General features: G+C 39.2%; 1 protein-coding gene across 1 annotated transcript in view; it reads left to right on the forward strand.

Moving 5' to 3' along the window:
- The window catches only part of LOC129624644 (ATP-binding cassette sub-family C member 4-like), a 182120-nt gene that overhangs the window by 89988 nt on the left and 71846 nt on the right, over positions 1 to 20286 (forward strand). The window contains exons 19-20 of the mRNA XM_055542797.1: positions 4591 to 4737; positions 9238 to 9317. Coding sequence (XP_055398772.1) covers positions 4591 to 4737; positions 9238 to 9317 — 227 coding nt within the window. The remainder of the gene's footprint in view (positions 1 to 4590; positions 4738 to 9237; positions 9318 to 20286) is intronic.

Raw genomic sequence — 20286 nt, forward strand, 5'->3', positions numbered from 1 at the left:
TCATGGGAAATAGATGGGGAAACAGTGGAAACAGTGTTAGACTTTGCTTTTCTGGGCTCCAAAATCACTGCAGATGGTGACTGCAGCCATGAAATTAAAAGACGCTTACTCCTTGGAAGGAAAATTATGACCAACCTAGATAGCATATTCAAAAGCAGAGATATTACTTTGCCAACAAAGGTTCGTCTAGTCAAGGCTATGGTTTTTCCTGTGGTCATGTATGGATGTGAGAGTTGGACTGTGAAGAAGGCTGAACACTGAAGAATTGATGCTTTTGAACTGTGGTGTTGGAGAAGACTTTTGAGAGTCCCTTGGACTGCAAGGAGATCCAACCAGTCCATTCTGAAGGAGATCAGCCCTGGGATTTCTTTGGAGGGAATGATGCTAAAGCTGAAACTTCAGCAATTCGACCACCTCATGCAAAGAGTTGACTCATTGGAAAAGACTCTGATGCCGGGAGGGATTGGGGGCAGGAGGAGAAGGGGATGACAGAGGATGAGATACCTGGATGGCATCACTGACTCGATGGACGTGAGTCTCCGTGAACTCCGGGAGTTGGTGAGGGACAGGGAGGTCTGGCTTGTTGCGATTCATGGGGTCTCAAAGAGTCAGACACGACTGAGCAGCTGAACTGAACTGAACTGAATAGAGGCGTCGTAGATGTAGAGAATAGACGTGTGAACATAGCGAGGGGTGTGGAGGTGAGGAAGATGAATTTGGAGATTAGGATTGGCATATATACACTACCATGCATAAAACAGATAGCTTGTTGAAAGCTGCTGTATAGCACAGGGAGCTCAGCTCTGTGCTCTGTGATGACCTACAGGACAGGGGTGCAGGGGACAGAGGTCCAAGAGGGAGGAGTTATATGTAAATATAGAGCTGATTCACTTCCTTGTACAACAGAAGCTAACACAACATTATAAAGCAACTATACCCCAATAATTTTTTTTTTTAAAAAAGCTAAATAAAAACTTAAATATCCTCATAGGAAGTGCCTGTACAAGTTTTCTACAAAAGAGTGAATTACTGTAAAATTCCACTCTTTGAAATTTGGTATTTATTTAGTTGATCACTTGCTAAGAAACTTGAATCCAACAGCTATTTACATTCTGAATTGGTGGATAAGGAGAGCTTAAGGAAGAAGAAGGGATTCTGTTACACATTCATATGGGGTGGTGGGCTAAGGCAAATCCCTATTGATAGAATTCAGGAATTTGAGCAGCTTTCAGAATTTAAATACCACTGGTCAGCTGAATGAAAAAAAAAATGCTTGATGGAGTATTTATTACAGAAGTTATCCCAACTCTATTTAGCACTGTGAATTGATGAGATGTTTGGAGGGCTGTTTTAATTTTTATATGCATAGAAGTGTTCACTTATGTCATTGATAAACAAATTTAAATGATTATCTTTATTTGTAAATGCTTTGAGCTTCTACAAAACACTTAGGGATTAATTGCTTGTTTAGATTAATTATCTCATGTCATAATATAATTTGTAGTTTCTTGCAATTCAATTATTTAAAGAGATTGTCCACTTGCAACTTAACATGGTCTTTTCATACTCTTTAAAGCTACTTGGGCATAGAAGTAGCTACTTTATATTTAATATTTTAAATTTTATTACAGTATAGTTGCTCTCCAATGTTATGTTGTACAGCAAAGTGAAGCAATTATAAATGTATCCTCTCTCTTTGCTAGATTTCTTTCCCATTTAGGTCACCACAGAACATTGACTAGAGTTCCCTGTGCTATACAGTAGGTTCTTAAGAAACTAGTTTACATGGAAGTAAATTTCCTTGTAAATTATAAGGAAATGGTAAGTCATTTACCCTGTTCCCTCTTAATTCACATGCTGGTACCAGAGCATGCCTCAGTTTTAGATTACAGGACATGAAGTAAATAGTGAAATTTGAAATGTGGAAAAAGGAAGATCAACTGCTTTTTATAATTATCAATCTTGTGAAAATTTTTTAGAACTTGTAATTGAATTAGGAAAGCCTAAAATGAAACTGTAGTTTACACATGATTCCCTCCCCTCATGTTGCTATTTACTGAGAGGAAAACATTGATTTTTATATTCTTCTCTATAGGACTGGAAAAAGTCAGTTTTTATTCCAATCCCAAAGAAAGGCAATGCCAAAGAATGCTCAAACTACCACACAATTGCACTCATCTCACATGCTAGTAAAGTAATGCTCAAAATTCTCCAAGCCAGGCTTCAGCAATATGTGAACCGTGAACTTCCAGTTGTTCAAGCTGGTTTTAGAAAAGGCAGAGGAACCAGAGACCAAATTGCCAACATCCACTGGATCATCAAAAAAGCAAGAGTTCCAGAAAAACATCTATTTCTGCTTTATCAACTATGCCAAAGCCTTTGACTGTGTGTATCACAATAAACTGTGGAAAATTCTGAAAGAGATGGGAATACCAGACCACCTGACCTGCCTCTTGAGAAACCTATATGCAGGTCAGGAAGCAACAGTTAGAACTTGACATGGAACAACACACTGGTTCCAAATAGGAAAAGGAGTACGTCAAGGCTGTATATTGTCACCCTGCTTATTTGACTTATATGCAGAGTACATCATGAGAAATGCTGGGCTGGAAGAAGCACAAGCTGGAATCAAGATTGCCGGGAGAAACATCAATAACCTCAGATATGCAGATGACACCACCCTTATGGCAGAAAGTGAAGAGGAACTAACAAGCCTCTTGATGAAAGTGAAAGAGGAGAGTGAAAAAGTTGGCTTAAAGCTCAACATTCAGAAAACTAATATCATGGCATCTGGTCCCATCAGTTCATGGGAAATAGATGGGGAAACAGTGAAAATAGTGTCAGATTTTATTTTTTGGGGCTCCAAAATCACTGCAGATGGTGACTGCAGCCATGAAATTAAAAGACTCGTACTCCTTGGAGGAAAAGTTATGACCAACCTAGATGGCATATTGAAAATCAGAGACATTACTTTGCCAACAAAGGTCCATCTAGTCAAGGCTATAGTTTTTCCAGTGGTCATGTATGGATATGAGAGTTGGACTGTGAAGAAAGCTGAGCGCCGAAGAATTGATGCTTTTGAACTGTGGTGTTGGAGAAGACTCTTGAGAGTCCCTTGGACTGCAATGAGATCTAACCAGTCCATTCTGAAGGAGATCAGCCCTGGGATTTCTTTGGAAGGATTGATGGTGAAGCTGAAACTCCAGTACTTTGGCCACCTCATGCAAATAGTTGACACATTGGAAAAGACTGATGCTAGGAGGGATTGGGGGCAGGAGGAGAAGGGGATGACAGAGGATGAGATGGCTGGATGGCATCATTGCCTTGATGGACGTGAGTCTGAGTAAACTCTGGGAGTTGGTTATGGACAGGGAGGCCTGGTGTGCTGTGATTCATGGGGTCACAAAGAATCAGACACGACTGAGCGGCTGAACTGAACTATAAATGTATTTGTGTGAAAGCATTAAACTCTTACAGAATTTACTTTATGTATTTACATATATAAAATTTATTTATCCTGTATATGTAAGTTTCTATATAAATTTTATTTATAGAATAAAACACATAATACGTCAATAGGAGTACATCAAGACTGTGTATTGTCACCCTGCTTATTTAACTTATATACATTAAGAGAAATGCTGTGCATCATGAGAAATTCTGGGCTGGATGAAGCACAAGCTAGAATCAAGATTACCAGGAGAAATATCAGTACCCTCAGGCAGCAGATGGCACCACCCTTATGACAGGAAGCAAAGAAGAACTAAAGAGCCTCTTGATGAAAGTGAAAGAGGAAAGTGAAAATGTTGGTTTAAAACTCAGCATTCAGAAAACTAAGGTCATGGCATCTTGTCCCATCACTTCATGGCAAATAGATGGGCAAGCAATGAAAACAGTGGCAGACTTTATTTTGAGGGGCTCCAAAATCACTGCAGATGGTGACTGCAGCCATGAAAGTAAAAGATGCTTGCTCCTTGGAGGAAAAGTTATGACCAACCTAGACAGCATACTAAAAAACAGAGACATTACTTAGCCAACAAAGGTCCATCTAGTCAAAGCTATGGTTTTTCCAGTAGTCATGTATGGATGTGAGAGTTGGACTATAAAGAAAGCTGGGTGCCAAAGAATTGATGCTTTTGAACTGTGGTGTTGGAGAGGACTCTTGAGAGTCCCTTGTACACCTAGGAGATCCAACCATTCCATCCTGAAGGAAATCAGTCCTGAATATTCATTGGAAGGGCTGATGCTGAAGCTGAAACTCTAATACTTTTGCCACCTAATGTGAAGAACTGACTCATTTGAAAAGACCCTGATGCTGGGAAAGATTGAAGGCAGAAGGAGAAGGGGATAACAGAGGATGAGATGGTTGGATGGCATCAGCGACTTGATGGACATGAGTTTGAGCAAGCTCTGGGAATTGGTGATGGACAGGGAAGCCTGGAGTGCTGCAGTCCATGGGTTCACAAAGAGTTGGACATGACTGAGTGACTAAACTGAACTGAATTGATCTTTGTAAACTGCCTGCCATCCTTTAGCATCATCAAGGATAAGGCAGATATCTTGTGCTGAGTGTTAATTTCTTTATTTCAGGGTTAACTGTATCTACAGTCCTTTTTGGCGTTACAAGGTCTCTGTTGATATTCTACATCCTTGTTAATTCTTCACAAACTTTGCACAACAAAATGTTGGAGACCATTTTGAAAGCCCGGGTATTGTTCTTCAGTAGAAATCCAATAGGTAAGTCAGACACCAAGTTTCTCAGTGATAATGTCTATATAACACATTTAGTGCCTGAGTACATCTTCATATTTGAAAATGGAAGAGATGCTTGGAAGAAAATTACTGTGTATGCTTATTCATTTTCTACAAAAGTCTTGACTGATACTTTTTCCTACCAGAGAAAATCTGAATATAGGAGCATATAAGCTTTTATTCCAATTTGTACATGTCTGTAAAGATTAATGAATGGTTACTTTGCAGGATGATTTAAGAGTCCATTTGTCATGTAGCATATAAAACACCCAACATATGGTGTAAATATGTTGAAGTGTTTTTGACTAGTTTTGCTGAATTGCTGGCTGTGTTACATAGTGTTAAGCTAACTAGGAAGGACTTTCTTCTGGGAACATCTCTACAGAAGACAGGCTGTGTGTTTCTTTCTTTCACTGCCCATCCATTTCTGGTACCATGGAGCTCTGGCATGTGCTCATATTTTGAGGTTTAAATAAATGGTAATGGAAAATTAATTAAAATATAAGATCAGTGAAATGTAAACATCCTCTTCAATAAGATCAGCTTTCTAGTTTATAATAGACTTTTGGTTACATTTAAGAATCTTGTGGTAGGTAGCAGGTGGATCTTCAGTATAAAGTAAGAGTGTCCCTGAAGGTTTCCTAGTGGTTGCTTCCTCCTCCTTGAGGCCTTTGACCTGTCTTGCTTCTGAAGGTAGCCTCTTGACCTGGGTTCCTATGAAGAGCTAGTTCATCAGTGCATATGCCCACTCTGTTCAGGTGGTTAGACTTGTGCTGAGGCCCAGGGAGGCTTTGTTATGCAGGTGATGATTGACAGGGCCTTTTGAGGCCAGGATGTGACTGGAGTAGCCTTGGCCTGGCCATCAACTAGCTGTGTGATCAAGGCCAAAGTAGGTAGATGCTACTATAGGCAAATCTCCAGACAGGATGTTGTCATGGTTATAAATGTGGACTCTGGGGACTTCCCTGCTGGTCCAGTGGTTAAGACTCTGTGCTTCCAGTGTAGGGGGCCCAGGTTCAACCCCTGGTCAGGGAACTAAGATCTCACATGCTGCACAGCACAGACAAAAAAATTAAAAAAAAAAAAAAAAGTATGGACCCTGGAGCCAACTTCCTGGATTCAGTCCTGGAGATAGTTACTAACAGTAGTAGCCACTTATAGTTATGTTAATATGTATGTGCTAGTTATTTAATTTCTCTGTGTCTCATTTTCTTACCTATAAAATGAAAATACTATTAACACACTCACAAATAATTTGAAATTGTGCACGTTAAGCAGGTTAATACATTCACAGCACTTACCACAGGGTCAGTACCCAATGAACCTTAGTGAGGATGATGACACAGTGTTTGGGAACTTCCTCTCCTGTGAAATGGGAATACCTGCTGCTCTACCTGTTTCATAAGACTGTTGTGAGGATTAAATAATATTATTCAGGGCAACATCTTGTGCAGATTTTTTTCAGCACATGTTGTTTGGTCCAGGCACTGTGTGGAACACAGGATGGTAAAGTGTAGAGGCCCACACAATCTCATCTTATTATGAAGCTGGAGTGAGGAAGTGATAGCCATGTTATTATGGCTGTGAAGTTGCTCTGCTTTGCCGGTTAGTGTGAAAACTACAGTCGTACATTTGGAAGCATCACATGGGACTGAATTTCTCTTATCACAGCCTCTGAGTGCTTGTGACCGCAGTTAACCAGGCTCTTGATGGCCTGTAGGCTTCTCCAGATACTGATTTATTTATTATTCAAGAATTTTGAACCAAGTTTAAATCTTCAAGTCACTAATCCTGGAGCAGCAGGCATAGATAGTGTGTGTCTTTGTCTTTTCTCTCCCTCCTGTACCTGTTATTAGAACTTCATTCCTTCAAGGGCTTCTCTGGTGGCTCAGAGGTTAAAGCGTCTCCCTGCAATGCAGGAGACCTGGATTCGATCCCTGGGTCCAGAAGATCCCCTGGAGAAGGAAATGGCAACCCACTCCAGTATTCTTGCCTGGAGAATCCCATGGACGGAGGAACCTGGTGGGCTACAGTCCATGGGGTCCCAAAGAGTCAGACACGACTGAGCGACTTCACTTCACTTCATTCCTTTAAGAAAATAGAAACCCAAATAAGTACAAGGTTATTGGCAAAGGTTTAGGGGCATCAGTTATTTACCCTTTTAATGGTGTATTAAATCGAACTCTGCCTTGTGTTTATTTCCGAAAGTAGAATTTGTAATAGATTGTTTCTGGTGGACTTTGTTTCTGGTATGTTATGTCACGAAGAGAAAACCACGTATAGCCATGTTCCTGAGTTCAAGCTCACTCTGCTCACCACATGACAGGCCAATAAATCTTACAGACAAGTGTTATGGTCAGGAATAATGACATTGTTTGGAAAATTGGCAGACTGAGAAGATGGCAGACTAATGCCTCAAAAAACCATCTTATTGGGGTCTGGATGCTCATCTGTTTTATAGAACGAAGAGAGAAGGTGAGGAAGTAAAGTTAAAAGACCATTTATTTTGCAAAATAGGAGGAAATGTGTTACTTTTTCTTTTCTGCAACCATTCACAGATGGTGAGGATTAGATTGTCTCCCCATGAGCTGAAAAAGAGCCATTTTAATTTAACATTTAGGCAGAGGGGCAAGTTTTGCTGACACAAACAATGAATAGCTAAAGTTAAAGTCAAGCAGATTCAACATGGAGTCAAAATTGACTGTTCCCTGTTACAGTTCCTTTGATGGGCACCTCTGCTATCTGGGGCCAATACCCTGTGCTTTCTCATCCCAAGTTTCCAAAGGGTGCAATGCCCTTGCAGGGGTGGCTGCAGAGTCATAATAGTTGCAGCAACCTTTGTTTACAGAAATGACAAGTGGCATTTTTAGTTCACACTAGGTATTTACTAGAAATTCATTCTCATCTTCTAATCCTACAGCCTTTTGGATATGCTATTGTTGTGATTATGACAAGGGAAAGAAAATCAATGATAAGTGAACCTTAGTCATTCAGTAATATTTCTGTTTTCCTGCCTACATCCCTCTGATATTCTTAGATGCTTATTCATAAGTCTGTGTTTGTCACATCTTGTACACCTCTGAAAATAAAACTTACTACCCCAGTAGTAAACTCACAACTTGGAAATGGCCAGAATCCACAATTTCCCAAAATGGGAGATGCTATGAACCATCTCGAGGGAAAAAAAAAAATTACAGAGAAGTTATGGTAGTTGGCAGTTTAGTTGCTAGGTCTTGTCCCCCTCTTTGCAACCCCATGAACTGCAGCCCACCAGGGTCTTCTGTCCATGGGATTTCCAAGCCAAGAATAATGGAGTGTTTGCTATTTCCTTCTCCAGAGGATCTTCCTGACCCAGGAATCAAACCTATATACCTGTATTGGCAGGTAGATTCTTTACCACTGAGCAACCTGGAAAGCCCAACATGGACTAGAGAGAGCAGTTATTGAAGACACAAAGCCTTTAAGCCAGTGATTTGATTATGGGATCAAAATCATCTCAGAAAATATATATATATATATATATATATATATATATATATATATTAGAACTTCCAAAGACTTTTATTTATTTATTTATTTATTATTATTATTTTTTTTTTACTGGAGGCTAATTACTTTACAAGATTGTATTGGTTTTTCCATATAGTAAAAAAGGCACAGATGTATAGAACAGTCTTTTGGACTCTGTGGGAGAGGAAGAGAGTGGGATGATTTGGGAGAATGGCATTGAAACAGATATAATATCATATATGAAATGAATCACCAGCCCAGGTTCGATGTATGATACAGAAAATATCTTTTTCTGTTATTTAATTATAAAAGAGAGGTTATAATTATGTTTATTTAAAAATTATCACTTAGCAAAATTAATATGGATAACTAAATTATATGGATAACAAAATTAATATGGATTAACTTACGTATTTTGGAACTGTTTTTTACCAGTTTAGCACTGGAGTGAGTCTTAGATGGACTGAATCTAAAAGAAGGGGACATTCTGAAATTCACCAACCCTTTCTGATGCTGCCACAAGACTCTCCCGATTCTTTTAAAAATCAGAGCTCAGTTTCAACCCACTGTCATTCGGTAGAATTTCATCCTATTTTCTTTTTTCTTTTTACCCTGGATGTCAGCTTATTTCATGTGAATCTGTAATATATTAATTTTTTGTTGTTGTTTAGTTGCTGAGTTGTATCCAACTCTTTTGCAACCACATGGACTGTAGCCTGCAATGCTCCTGAGTCCATGGGGTTTTCTAAGCAAGAATACTGGAGTGGGTTGCCTTTTCTCCTGCATGGGATCATCCCAACCTAAGAATCAAACACATGTCTCCTGCACTGACAGGCGGATTTTTATACACTGTGCCACTAGATAAGTCCCTAACTACATTTACTTTAAGAATACTGCTTTTATTTGTTCACGAATTGTTTCTCTTAAAGCTCCTATCTGAGGAAATTAGTCATTTCTTGTGTCCTGTTCTTGCAGGAAGAATTTTGAATCATTTCTCCAAAGACATTGGGCATATGGATGACTTGCTGCCCCTGATATTTCAAGATTTCATCCAGGTAACAAAACAGTCCTGTCAGAGTTCTCACAGGGAAGAGCAGAGTGCCTGTTTCTCAAGGCCTTCTCACAGGGGCTGCTGCTGCTGCTACTGCTACAAAGTCCCTTCAGTCATGTCCAACTCTGTGCAACTCTATGGACTGCAGCCTACCAGGCTCCTCCATCCATGGGATTTTCCAGGCAAGAGTACTGGAGTGGGGTGCCATTGCCTTCTCTGCACAGGGACTGAGGGTGGGCTTTTCAGCCTGGTGATGTGTCCTGTTATCTTCACTAAGAGGCTGTATTTGTGAGAGAAAGGTGCTGTTCTGATTGGGAGGCTGAGCTAACATAAGTAACACCTGGGGCAGGAGTGGCTACACAGTCACCTCAAGATTGGTCTGAAGCAGCGACGTGCTGGATGAATGGTTCTCCCTCTGCTTTCCAGGTGTCTGATGTGGATTCCCTTTACTGTGAGCATATTTTATGACAGAAACAACCATCTTTCATGGAAAGATAGCCTAGACAAGCTAAATTATGCATTGATTTACCACAGAAGACAAATATTTACTACACCAATTTATTTGGATAAAGCCAGATGTGGTTACTTAGAAAGAAAAGATTGTAAAAATAAGGTAAAAATAATACTTTAACTAGGATAATGTTGTTGTGTAGTCACTAAGTCATGTTGGACTCTTGTGATGCCATGGACTGTAGCCTGCCAGGTTCCTCTGTCCATGGGATTTCTCCAGCAGGAATACTGGAGTGAGTAGCCATTCCTTCCTCCAGGGGATCTTCCTGACCCAGGGATCAAACCCACGTCTCCTTCATTGTCAAGCCAATTGTTTACCAATGAACCACATGGGATGCCCAACAAGGACAATCAGAGTAGATCAGATCAGTGACTCAGTCGCGTCCGACTCTTTGCGACCCCATGAATCGCAGCACGCCAGGCCTCCCTGTCCATCACAAACTCCCGGAGTTCACCCAGACTCACGTCCATCGAGTCAGTGATGCCATCCAGCCATCTCATCCTCTGTCGTCCCCTTCTCCTCCTGCTCCCAATCCCTCCCAGCATCAGAGTCTTTTCCAATGAGTCAACTCTTCACATGAGGTGGCCAAAGTACTGGAGTTTCAGCTTTAGCATCATTCCTTCCAAAGAAATCCCAGGGCTGATCTCCTTCAGAATGGACTGGTTGGATCTCCTTGCAGTCCAAGGGACTCTCAAGAGTCTTCTCCAACACCACAGTTCAAAAGCATCAATTCTTCGGCACTCAGCCTTCTTCACAGTCCAACTCTCACATCCATACATGACCACAGGAAAAACCATAGCCTTGACTAGACAGACATTTGTTGGCAAAGTAATGTCTCTGCTTTTGAATATGCTATCTAGGTTGGTCATAACTTTCCTTCCAAGGAGTAAGCGTCTTTTAATTTCATGGCTGCAGTCACCATCTGCAGTGATTTTGGAGCCCAGAAAAATAAAGTCTGACACTGTTTTCACTGTTTCCCCATCTATTTCCCATGAAGTGGTGGGACCGGATGCCATGATCTTCGTTTTCTGAATGTTGAGCTTTAAGTCAACTTTTTCACTCTCCTCTTTCACTTTCATCAAGAGGCTTTTTAGTTCCTCTTCACTTTCTGCCATAAGGGTGGTGTCATCTGCATATCTGAGGCTATTGATATTTCTCCCGGCAATCTTGATTCCAGCTTGTGTTTCTTCCAGTCCAGCATTTCTCATTATGTACACTGCATATAAGTTAAACAAACAGGGTGACAATATACAGCCTTGACAAACTTCTTTTCCTATTTGGAACCAGTCTGTTGTTCCATGTCCTGTTCTAACTGTTGCTTCCTGACCTGCATACAAATTTCTCAAGAGGCAGATCAGTTGGTCTGGTATTCCCAACTCTGTAAGAATTTTCCACAGTTTATTGTTATCCACACAGTCAAAGGCTTTGGCATAGTCAATAAAGCAGAAATAGGTGCTTTTATGGAACTCTCTTGCTTTTTCCATGATCCAGCAGATGTTGGCAATTTGATCTCTGGTTCCTCTGCCTTTTCTAAAACCAGCTTGAACATCCGGAAGTTCACGGTTCACATATTGCTGAAGCCTGGCTTGGAGAATTTTGAGCATTACTTTACTAGCGTGTGAGATGAGTGCAATTGTTCGGTAGTTTGAGCATTCTTTGGCATTGCCTTTCTTTGGGATTGGAATGAAAACTGACCTTTTCCAGTCCTGTGGCCACTGCTGAGTTTTCCAAATTTGCTGGCATATTGAGTGCAGCACTTTCACAGCATCATCTTTCAGGATTGGGAATAGCTCAACTGGAATTCCATCACCTCCTCTAGCTTTGTTCGTAGTGATGCTTTCTAAGGCCCACTTGACTTCACATTCCAGGATGTCTGGCTCTAGGTCAGTGATCACACCATCGTGATTATTTGGGTCATGAAGATCTTTTTTGTACAGTTCTTCTGTGTATTCTTGCCACCTCTTCTTAATATCTTCTGCTTCTGTTAGGTCCATACCATTTCTGTCCTTTATTTAGCCCTTCTTTGCATGAAATCTTCCTTTGGTATCTTTGATTTTCTTGAAGAGATCCCTAGTCTTTCCCATTCTGTTCTTTTCCTCTATTTCTTTGCATTGATCACTGAAGAAGACTTTCTTATCTCTTCTTGCTATTCTTTGGAACTCTGCATTCAGATGTTTATATCTTTCCTTTTAGATAGAAAGGCTTTAAGCCAGTAATTTGACTATGGAATCAAAGTTATCTCAGAAAATGTCTGATTCATTTTTGATTGGCAGTTTTTCTTTTTACATGTTGATTGCTCTGTCTTAACGTTTGTTACGAAAAAAGAAAAGAAAAGAAAAGAAATCTAGCCTTCTATCTAGCCTTTTTGTGTCTGTGAACTTGAGTTTCTGAAGAATGATGTAGGGTCATCTCAGTTCCCTTCTCTTCATTCAGTATTGTTGCTCATGTGGGGTGTTTGTTTGTTTGTTTTAATTCTGTATGCTTTTTGGTGATTAAACCTGTGTGGAACTTTCTTTTTCTATCCAAGTGTTAATTTTGGAAATGAAAGGAATTTATCAAAAGCTGTACACAGAAATGCAGCATTGAGCATCTGAATGCAAACAGCCTATAAGCAAAGGCTTCTATTGTTTACCAATAAGAAGTGAGCTGAGATTCAGAGTCAGAGGACTTTTACTGCAAAAATTAAAAAAAAAAATTCTGATTTTTTTTTTTTTTTTTTTTTTTTTTACTGTAAACTTGCTTTATGAATGTGTCCTGCTGGCTTTAGCTTCATAATTTATCCTCAGAAGCAATCTTTCCCAAAAAACATTGTCACATTTTGACAATGATTGTGAATTACTTTGAAAAGATTTTGTGAATGGTTCTGTTTCTTTGCTATAGCAAGCTAGATCAAGGTTGGGTTTCTACTGCATGCTTAGCTCATGGTTAGTTACCAGTCAGAATCAGAATTCATCACATTTTGGCATGACCATATAGAGGGACAGGGATCAATGCTACCTGATTTCAGTAGGAAACATTTTCATTAATGAGGAGAGAATGTTCTAGTCTCATTGATTTTCAGGCCTAGCTTTCCTGTTATTTTACCTTTTTAGGAAATGATGCACCTTGCACTAACTTTTGTGTATGAAAGAGTAGTTAGTGGTTGAGGTTTATTTTTTCCAGTCTTCCTGGCCACATTTATTAAATGGCTTTCTTACGTTCAGTTAGCACTTTGGTTACAATCCTTTGAATCTATGCAAGTAGGTCTGTGTCTGTGTACTTTATTTTGTTCCACCTAATATGTTTATCCTTATATCAATACTGCAATCTTGGTTACAGTACATTTTCATAAAAGATGAAACCCATAGTCTAAGTCCTCTAACTTTGTACTCCTTTGTCAAGGTTGTTTTATCATCCTAGATACTTTTCTGTGTAAATTTTAGAAGCCTTTCAATTTTTTTTCTCCATAAAAGCCCACTGATAATTTTATTAATATTTCCTTTTAACTGTAGGTAATTTGAGGAATCTAAGTCTTAACAATGTTGAATCTGCAACTGTAAATATGATGTCTCTCTCCACTTATTTAGGTATTGTTTGATTTTAGAAATGTTTCTTAATTTTTAATATATACGTCTTATACTTCTCTGGTTAAATACATTCATGCATATTTGCTTTTTCACTGTATTATTGGATTTTTAAAAATGTATTTATTTATTTTTGCCTGTGCTGGGTCTCTGTTGCTATGCATGGGCTTTCTCTAGTTGCTGTGCATGGGCTTCTCACTGTGGTAGTTTCTCTTATTCCAGAGCATGGACTCTAGGGCACATGGTCTTCAGAGCTGCAGCACTCTGGTTCTAGAGCATGGGATTAGTAGGCGTGGCCATGGGCTTAGTTGCTCCTTGTTATGTGGAATCTTTCAGATCCAGGGATTGAACCCATGTGTCCTGCTTTGGCAGGTAGATTCTTATCCATTTGGACCACCAGGTAAGTCCTATTAGTTTTTTTTTAATACCATTATTGAACTTCTTGTTGCTAGTCTATAGAAATATGGTTGATTTATTTATGAATTCGCTTTGCTTTGCCTGGAGTTTGTGTTTTTGTTTTTGTTTTTTTTCCCTTCAATTATGTAGAATTTTGTACACATACGATTATGTCAGCTGTAAATAATGACAGTTTTGTTTCTTCATTTCCAGTATTTATGACTTTTATTTCCTTTTCTTGACTTGTTGTAGCTAGACCTTTCAGTACAGTGTTGAATAGAAATGATTATATAAGACAATCTTGTACTCTTGGGGCAAAATATTTCAGTATTTCTTCATTACAAATTATATTAACTACAATTTTTAAGATAGATATCCGTTATCAGATTGAAAACATTTCCTTTAATTCCTCAATTGCCAAGATTTTGCCTTTTTTTTTTTTTCCTAGTAAAGAATAAGTGTTGAATTTTGACAAATACTTTTTCTACATCTCTTCAGATAATCATGTGATTATTTATCTTAACTCTTTTAATGTGAATTATACTGATTGGTATTTAAAGGTTAAACTTGCATTACTGGAATAAACTTTACTTTGTCAAAATATAGCCTCTTTTTTATGCATTGCTGTATGTAGTTTGAAGACAAAATGATAGGACACTGAAAGAGGAACTCCCCAGGTCAGTAGGTGCCCAACATGCTACAGGAGATCAGTGGAGAAATAACTCCATAAGGAATGAAGGGATGGAGCCAACGCAAAAACAATACCTAGTTGTGGATGTGACGGATGATAGAAGCAAGGTCCGAGGCTGTAAAGAGCAATATTGCATAGGAACCTGGAATGTCACTTCCATGAATCAGGGCAAACTGGAAGCGGTCAAACAGGAGATGGCAAGAGTGAACGTCGACATTCTAGGAATCAGTGAATTAAGATGGACTGGAATTGGTGAATTTAACTCAGATGATCATTATATCTACTACTGTGGGCAAGAATCCCTCAGAAGAAATGGAATAGCCATCATAGTCAACAAAAGAGCCCGAAATGCAGTACTTGGATGCAATCTCAAAAATGACAGAAAGATCTCTGTTCGTTTCCAAGGCAAACCATTCAATATCACAGTGATCCAAGTCTATGCCCCAACCAGTATCACTGAAGAAGCTGAAGTTGAATGGTTCTATGAAGATCTACAAGACCTTTTAGAACTAACACCAAAACAGATGTCCTTTTCATTATAGGGGACTGGAATGCAAAAGTAGGGAGTCAAGAAACACCTGGGGTAACAGGCAAATTTGGCCTTGGAATACGGAATGAAGCAGGGCAAAGACTAATAGAGTTTTGCCAAGAAAACGCACTGGTCATAGCAAACACCCTCTTCCAATAACACAAGAGAAGACCTTACACATAATCACCAGATGGTCAACACCCAAATCAGATTGATTATATTCTTTTCAGCCAAAGATGGAGAAGCTCTATACAGTCAGCAAAAACAAGACCAGGAGCTGACTGTGGCTCACATCATGAACTCCTTATTGCCAAATTCAGACTTAAATTGAAGGAAGTAGGAAAAACCACTAGATCATTCAGATATAACCTAAATCAAATCCTTTATGATTATACAGTGGAATTGAGAAATAGATTTAAGGGAATAGATCCGATAGATAGAATGCCTGATGAACTATGGACTGAGGTTAGTGACATTGTACAGGAGACAGAGATAAAGACCATCCCATTGGAAAAGAAATGCAAAAAAGCAAAATGGCTGTCTGGGGAGGCCTTACAAATAGCTGTAAAAAGAAGAGAAACGAAAAGCAAAGGGGAAAAGGAAAGATATAAGCATGTGAATGCAAAGTTCCAAAGAATAGCAAGGAGAGATAAGAAAGCCTTCCTCAGTGATCAATGCAAAGAAATAGAGGAAAACAACAGAATGGGAAAGACTAGAGATATCTTCACAGAGAAGGCAATGGCACTCCACTCCAGTATTCTTGCCTGAAGAATCCTATGGATCGAGGAGCCTGTTAGGCTGCAGTCCATAGGGTTGCTAAGAGTCAGACACGAATGAGCGACTTCCCTTTCACTTTTCACTTTCATGCATTGGAGAAGGAAATGGCAACCCACTCCAGTGTTCTTGCCTGGAGGATCCCAGTGATGGGGGAGCCTGGTGAGCTGCCGTCTATGGGGTCGCATAGAGTCAGACACAACTGAAGCGACTTAGCAGCAGCAGCAGAGATATCATCAAGAAAATTAGAGATACCAAGCGAACATTTCATGCAAAGATGGGCTTGATAAAGGACAGAAATGGTAGGGACCTAACAGAAGCAGAAGATATTAAGAAGAGGTGGCAAGAATACACAGAAGAACTGTTCAAAAAAAGATCTTCATGACTCAGATAATCACGATGGTGTGATCACTGACCTAGAGCCAGACATCCTGGAATGTGAAGTCAAGTGGGCCTTAGAAAGCATCACTACAAACAAAGCTAGAGGAGGTGATGGAATTCCAGTTGAGCTATTCCAAATCCTGAAAGATGATGCTGTGAAAGTGCTGCACTCAATATGCCAGCAAATTTGGAAAACTCAGCAGTGGCCACAGGACTGGAAAAGGTCAGTTTTCATTCCAATCCCAAAGAAAGGCAATGCCAAAGAATGCTCAAACTACCGAACAATTGCACTCATCTCACACGCTAGTAAAGTAATGCTCAAAATTCTCCAAGCCAGGCTCCAGCAATACGTGAACTGTGAATTCCGGATGTTCAAGCTGGTTTTAGAAAAGGCAGAGGAACCAGAGATCAAATTGCCAACATCCGCTGGTTCATTGAAAAAGCAAGAGAGTTCCATAAAAGCACCTATTTCTGCTTTATTGACTATGCCAAAGCCCTTGATTGTGCGGATCACAATAAACTGTGGAAAATTCTTACAGAGATGGGAATACCAGACCACCTGACCTGCCTCTTGAGAAACCTATATGCAAGTCAGGAAGCAACAGTTAGAACTGAACATGGAACAACAGACTGATTCCAAATAGGAAAAGGAGTACATCAAAGCTGTATATTGTCATGCTGCTTATTTAACTTATATTCTGAGTACATCATGAGAAACACTGGGCTGGAGGAAGCACAAGCTGGAATCAAGATTGCCAGGAGAAATATCAATAGCCTCAGATATGCAGATGACACCACCCTTATGGCAGAAAGTGAAGAGGAACTAAAAAGTATCTTGATGAAAGTGAAAGAGGAGAATGAAAAGTTGGCTTAAAGCTCAACATTCAGAAAATGAAGATCATGGCATCCGGTCCCATCACTTCATGGCAAACAGATGGGGAAACAGTGGAAACAGTGTCAGACTTTATTTTTGGGGGCTCCAAAATCACTGCAGATCATGACTGCACCCATGAAATTAAAAGACGCTTACAACTTGGAAGGAAAGTTATGACCCACCAAGATGGCATATTGAAAATCAGAGACATTACTTTGCCAACAAAGGTCTTTCTAGTCAAGGCTATGGTTTTTCCAGTGGTCATGTATAGAAGTGAGAGTTGGACTCTGAAGAAAGCTGAGCGCTGAAGAATTGATGCTTTTGAACTGTGGTGTTGGAGAAGACTCTTGAGAGTCCCTTGGACTGCAAGGAGATCCAACCAGTCCATCCTAAAGGAGATCAGTCCTGGGTGTTCATTGCAAGGACTGATGCTAATGCTAAAACTCCAATACTTGGGCTACCTCCTACGAAGAGTTGACTTATTGGAAAAGACTGTGATGCTTGGAGGGATTGGGGGCAGGAGGAGAAGGGGACAACAGAGGATGAGATGGCTGGATGGCATCACCAACTTGATGGAGATGAGTTTGTGTGAACTCCAGGAGTTGGTGATGGACAGGGAGGCCTGGAGTGCTGCGATTCATAGGGTCGCAAAGAGTCGGGCACGACTGAGCCAGTGAACTGAACTGAAGTGTTTGTAGTTTGTTAATATTTTGTCAAGAATTTTTGTATCTGTTGTTTGTGAAGTATATTGGTCTGTAATTTTCTTTTCTTAAAATATTTTGTCAGCTTTTTGAATTAGAATTATTCAGGCCTCATGAGAGGATATGGGAAAAGTTTCCATTTTGTGATGGTCATTAAAGTGTCAACTTTAATGCTTGACTTCAGGCTCTACTACAGAGTGACAGTCATCAAAACAGTATGGTACTGGCACAAAGACAGAAATATAGATGAATGGAACAAAATAGAAAGCCCAGAAATGAATCCACACACCTATGCACACCTTATCTTTGACAAAGGAGGCAAGAATATACAATGGAGAAAAGACAATCTCTTTAACAAGTGGTGCTGGGAAAACTGGTCAACCACTTGTAAAAGAATGAACCTAGAGCACTTTCTAACACCATACACAAAAATAAACTCAAAATGGATTAAAGATCTAAATGTAAAACCAGAAACTATAAAACTCCTAGAGGAGAACATAGGCAAAACACTGTCTGACATAAATCACAGCAAGATCCTCTATGACCCACCTCCCTGAATATTGGAAATAAAAGCAAAAATAAACAAGTGGGACCTAATTAAAATTAAAAGCTTCTGCACCACAAAGGAAACTGTAAGCAAGGTGAAAAGACAGCCTTCAGAATCGGAGAAAATAATAGCAAATGAAGCAACTGACAAAGAGTTAATGTCAAAAATATACAAGCAACTCCTGCAGCTCAATTCCAGAAAAATAAACTACCCAATCAAATATGGGCCAAATAACTAAACAGACATTTCTCCAAAGAAGACATACAGATGGCTAACAAACACATGAAAAGATGCTCAACATCACTCATCATCAGAAAAATGTAAATCAAAACCACAATGAGGTACCATTTCACGCCGGTCAGAATGGTTGCTATCTAAAAGTCTACAAGCAATAAATGCTGGAGAGGGTATGGAGAAAGGGGAACCCTCTTACACTCTTGGTGGGAATGCAAACTAGTACAGCCACTATGGAGAACAGTGTCAAGATTCCTTAAAAAAACTGGAAATAGAACTGCCATACAACCCAGCAATCCCACTGCTGGGCATACACACCGAGGAAACCAGAGTTGAAAGAGACAAGTGTACCCCAGTGTTCATTGCAGCACTGTTTACAATAGCCAGGACATGGAGGCAACCTAGATGTCCATCAGCAGATGAATGGATAAGAAAGCTGTGGTACATATACACAATGGAGTACTATTCAGCTATTAAAATAACACATTTGAGTCAGTTCTAATGAGGTGGATGAAACTGGAGCCTATTATACAGAGTGAAGTAAGCCAGAAAGAAAAACACCAATACAGTATAATAAGGTATATATATGGAATTTAGAAAGATGGTAACAATAACCCTGTATGCGAGACAGCAAAAGAGACACAGATGTATTGAACAGTCTTTTGGATCTGTGGGAGAAGGCAAGGGTATGTTGATTTGGGAGAATGGCATTGAAACATGTATATTATCATATAAATAAAAAAGTGTCAACTTGAACATACTACATTCCCCACTTATTCAATCAATAGATGATATCTGTGTTGCTCTGTAGGTATTTTATAGATGTGATTAAAGTCCATAATCAGTTTAAGTAAGGGCAATTACCCTGTATAGTTCTATGGACACAGTTCAGTTAATTGAAATGCCCTAAGAGCTACAGCTTCCCTAAAGAAAAAAGAAATTCATTCTGTGGATAACAGCTTCAGCTCCTGCCCAAGAATTCCAGTCTGTCCTTTGTAACAGCCAGCCCTGCGGATTTTGGACTTGCCCAGCCAAGTCTGATTGTGGAGTATTATCTATTTTATGTTGTTAGATTCAATTCAAATTCATTAGTATGCTGTATTATCTTCTTTTGATTCATGTTAATGGTAAATTTTCCCTTCATTTTTTATCTTTTACATTTCATTGTGCTTTCAAAGAACCAGGCTTTGTGTTTGTTGAGTTTTTTGCTTAGAAGTTAGTTGTTTTTTTTTTTTTATTTCATTCAGGTCTACTTTTTTTCTTATTTCTATTATTATGCATACATATGCTGAATTTTTGAATTATAAGATGTATCTGAAAACCCTTGACTTTTAGCTTTTTTAAAAAATTTTATTTTATTTTATTTTTAAACTTTACAATGTTGTATTGGTTTTGCCAAATATCAAAATGAATCCACCACAGGTATACATGTGTCCCCCATCTTGAACCCTCCATTGAAGTATAGTTAATTTATAATGTTGTGTTAGTTTCAGGTGTACAGCAAAGTGATGTGGTTATACATATATTCATTCTTTTTTTAGATTATTTTCTCAAATAGATTACCACAGAATATTGAGTAGAGTTCTCTGTGCTATTATTTTTAAGGTATGCTTTGTAAAATTAGCAAATAAATAGTTTCCAGTCTTGAATTTTTAATAAACTTGAATCCTGACAAAAGGTAGAAAGGAAGCTACTGATCAATGAGATACACTGAACACGAAGGAGGAAGTGCACCATGTTTCCCTAATGCTTTCTGTTGTGCTGGTTAACAG

The sequence above is a fragment of the Bubalus kerabau genome, chromosome 12 (genome assembly GCF_029407905.1).
Source record: "Bubalus kerabau isolate K-KA32 ecotype Philippines breed swamp buffalo chromosome 12, PCC_UOA_SB_1v2, whole genome shotgun sequence".
Taxonomy (NCBI): domain Eukaryota; kingdom Metazoa; phylum Chordata; class Mammalia; order Artiodactyla; family Bovidae; genus Bubalus; species Bubalus kerabau.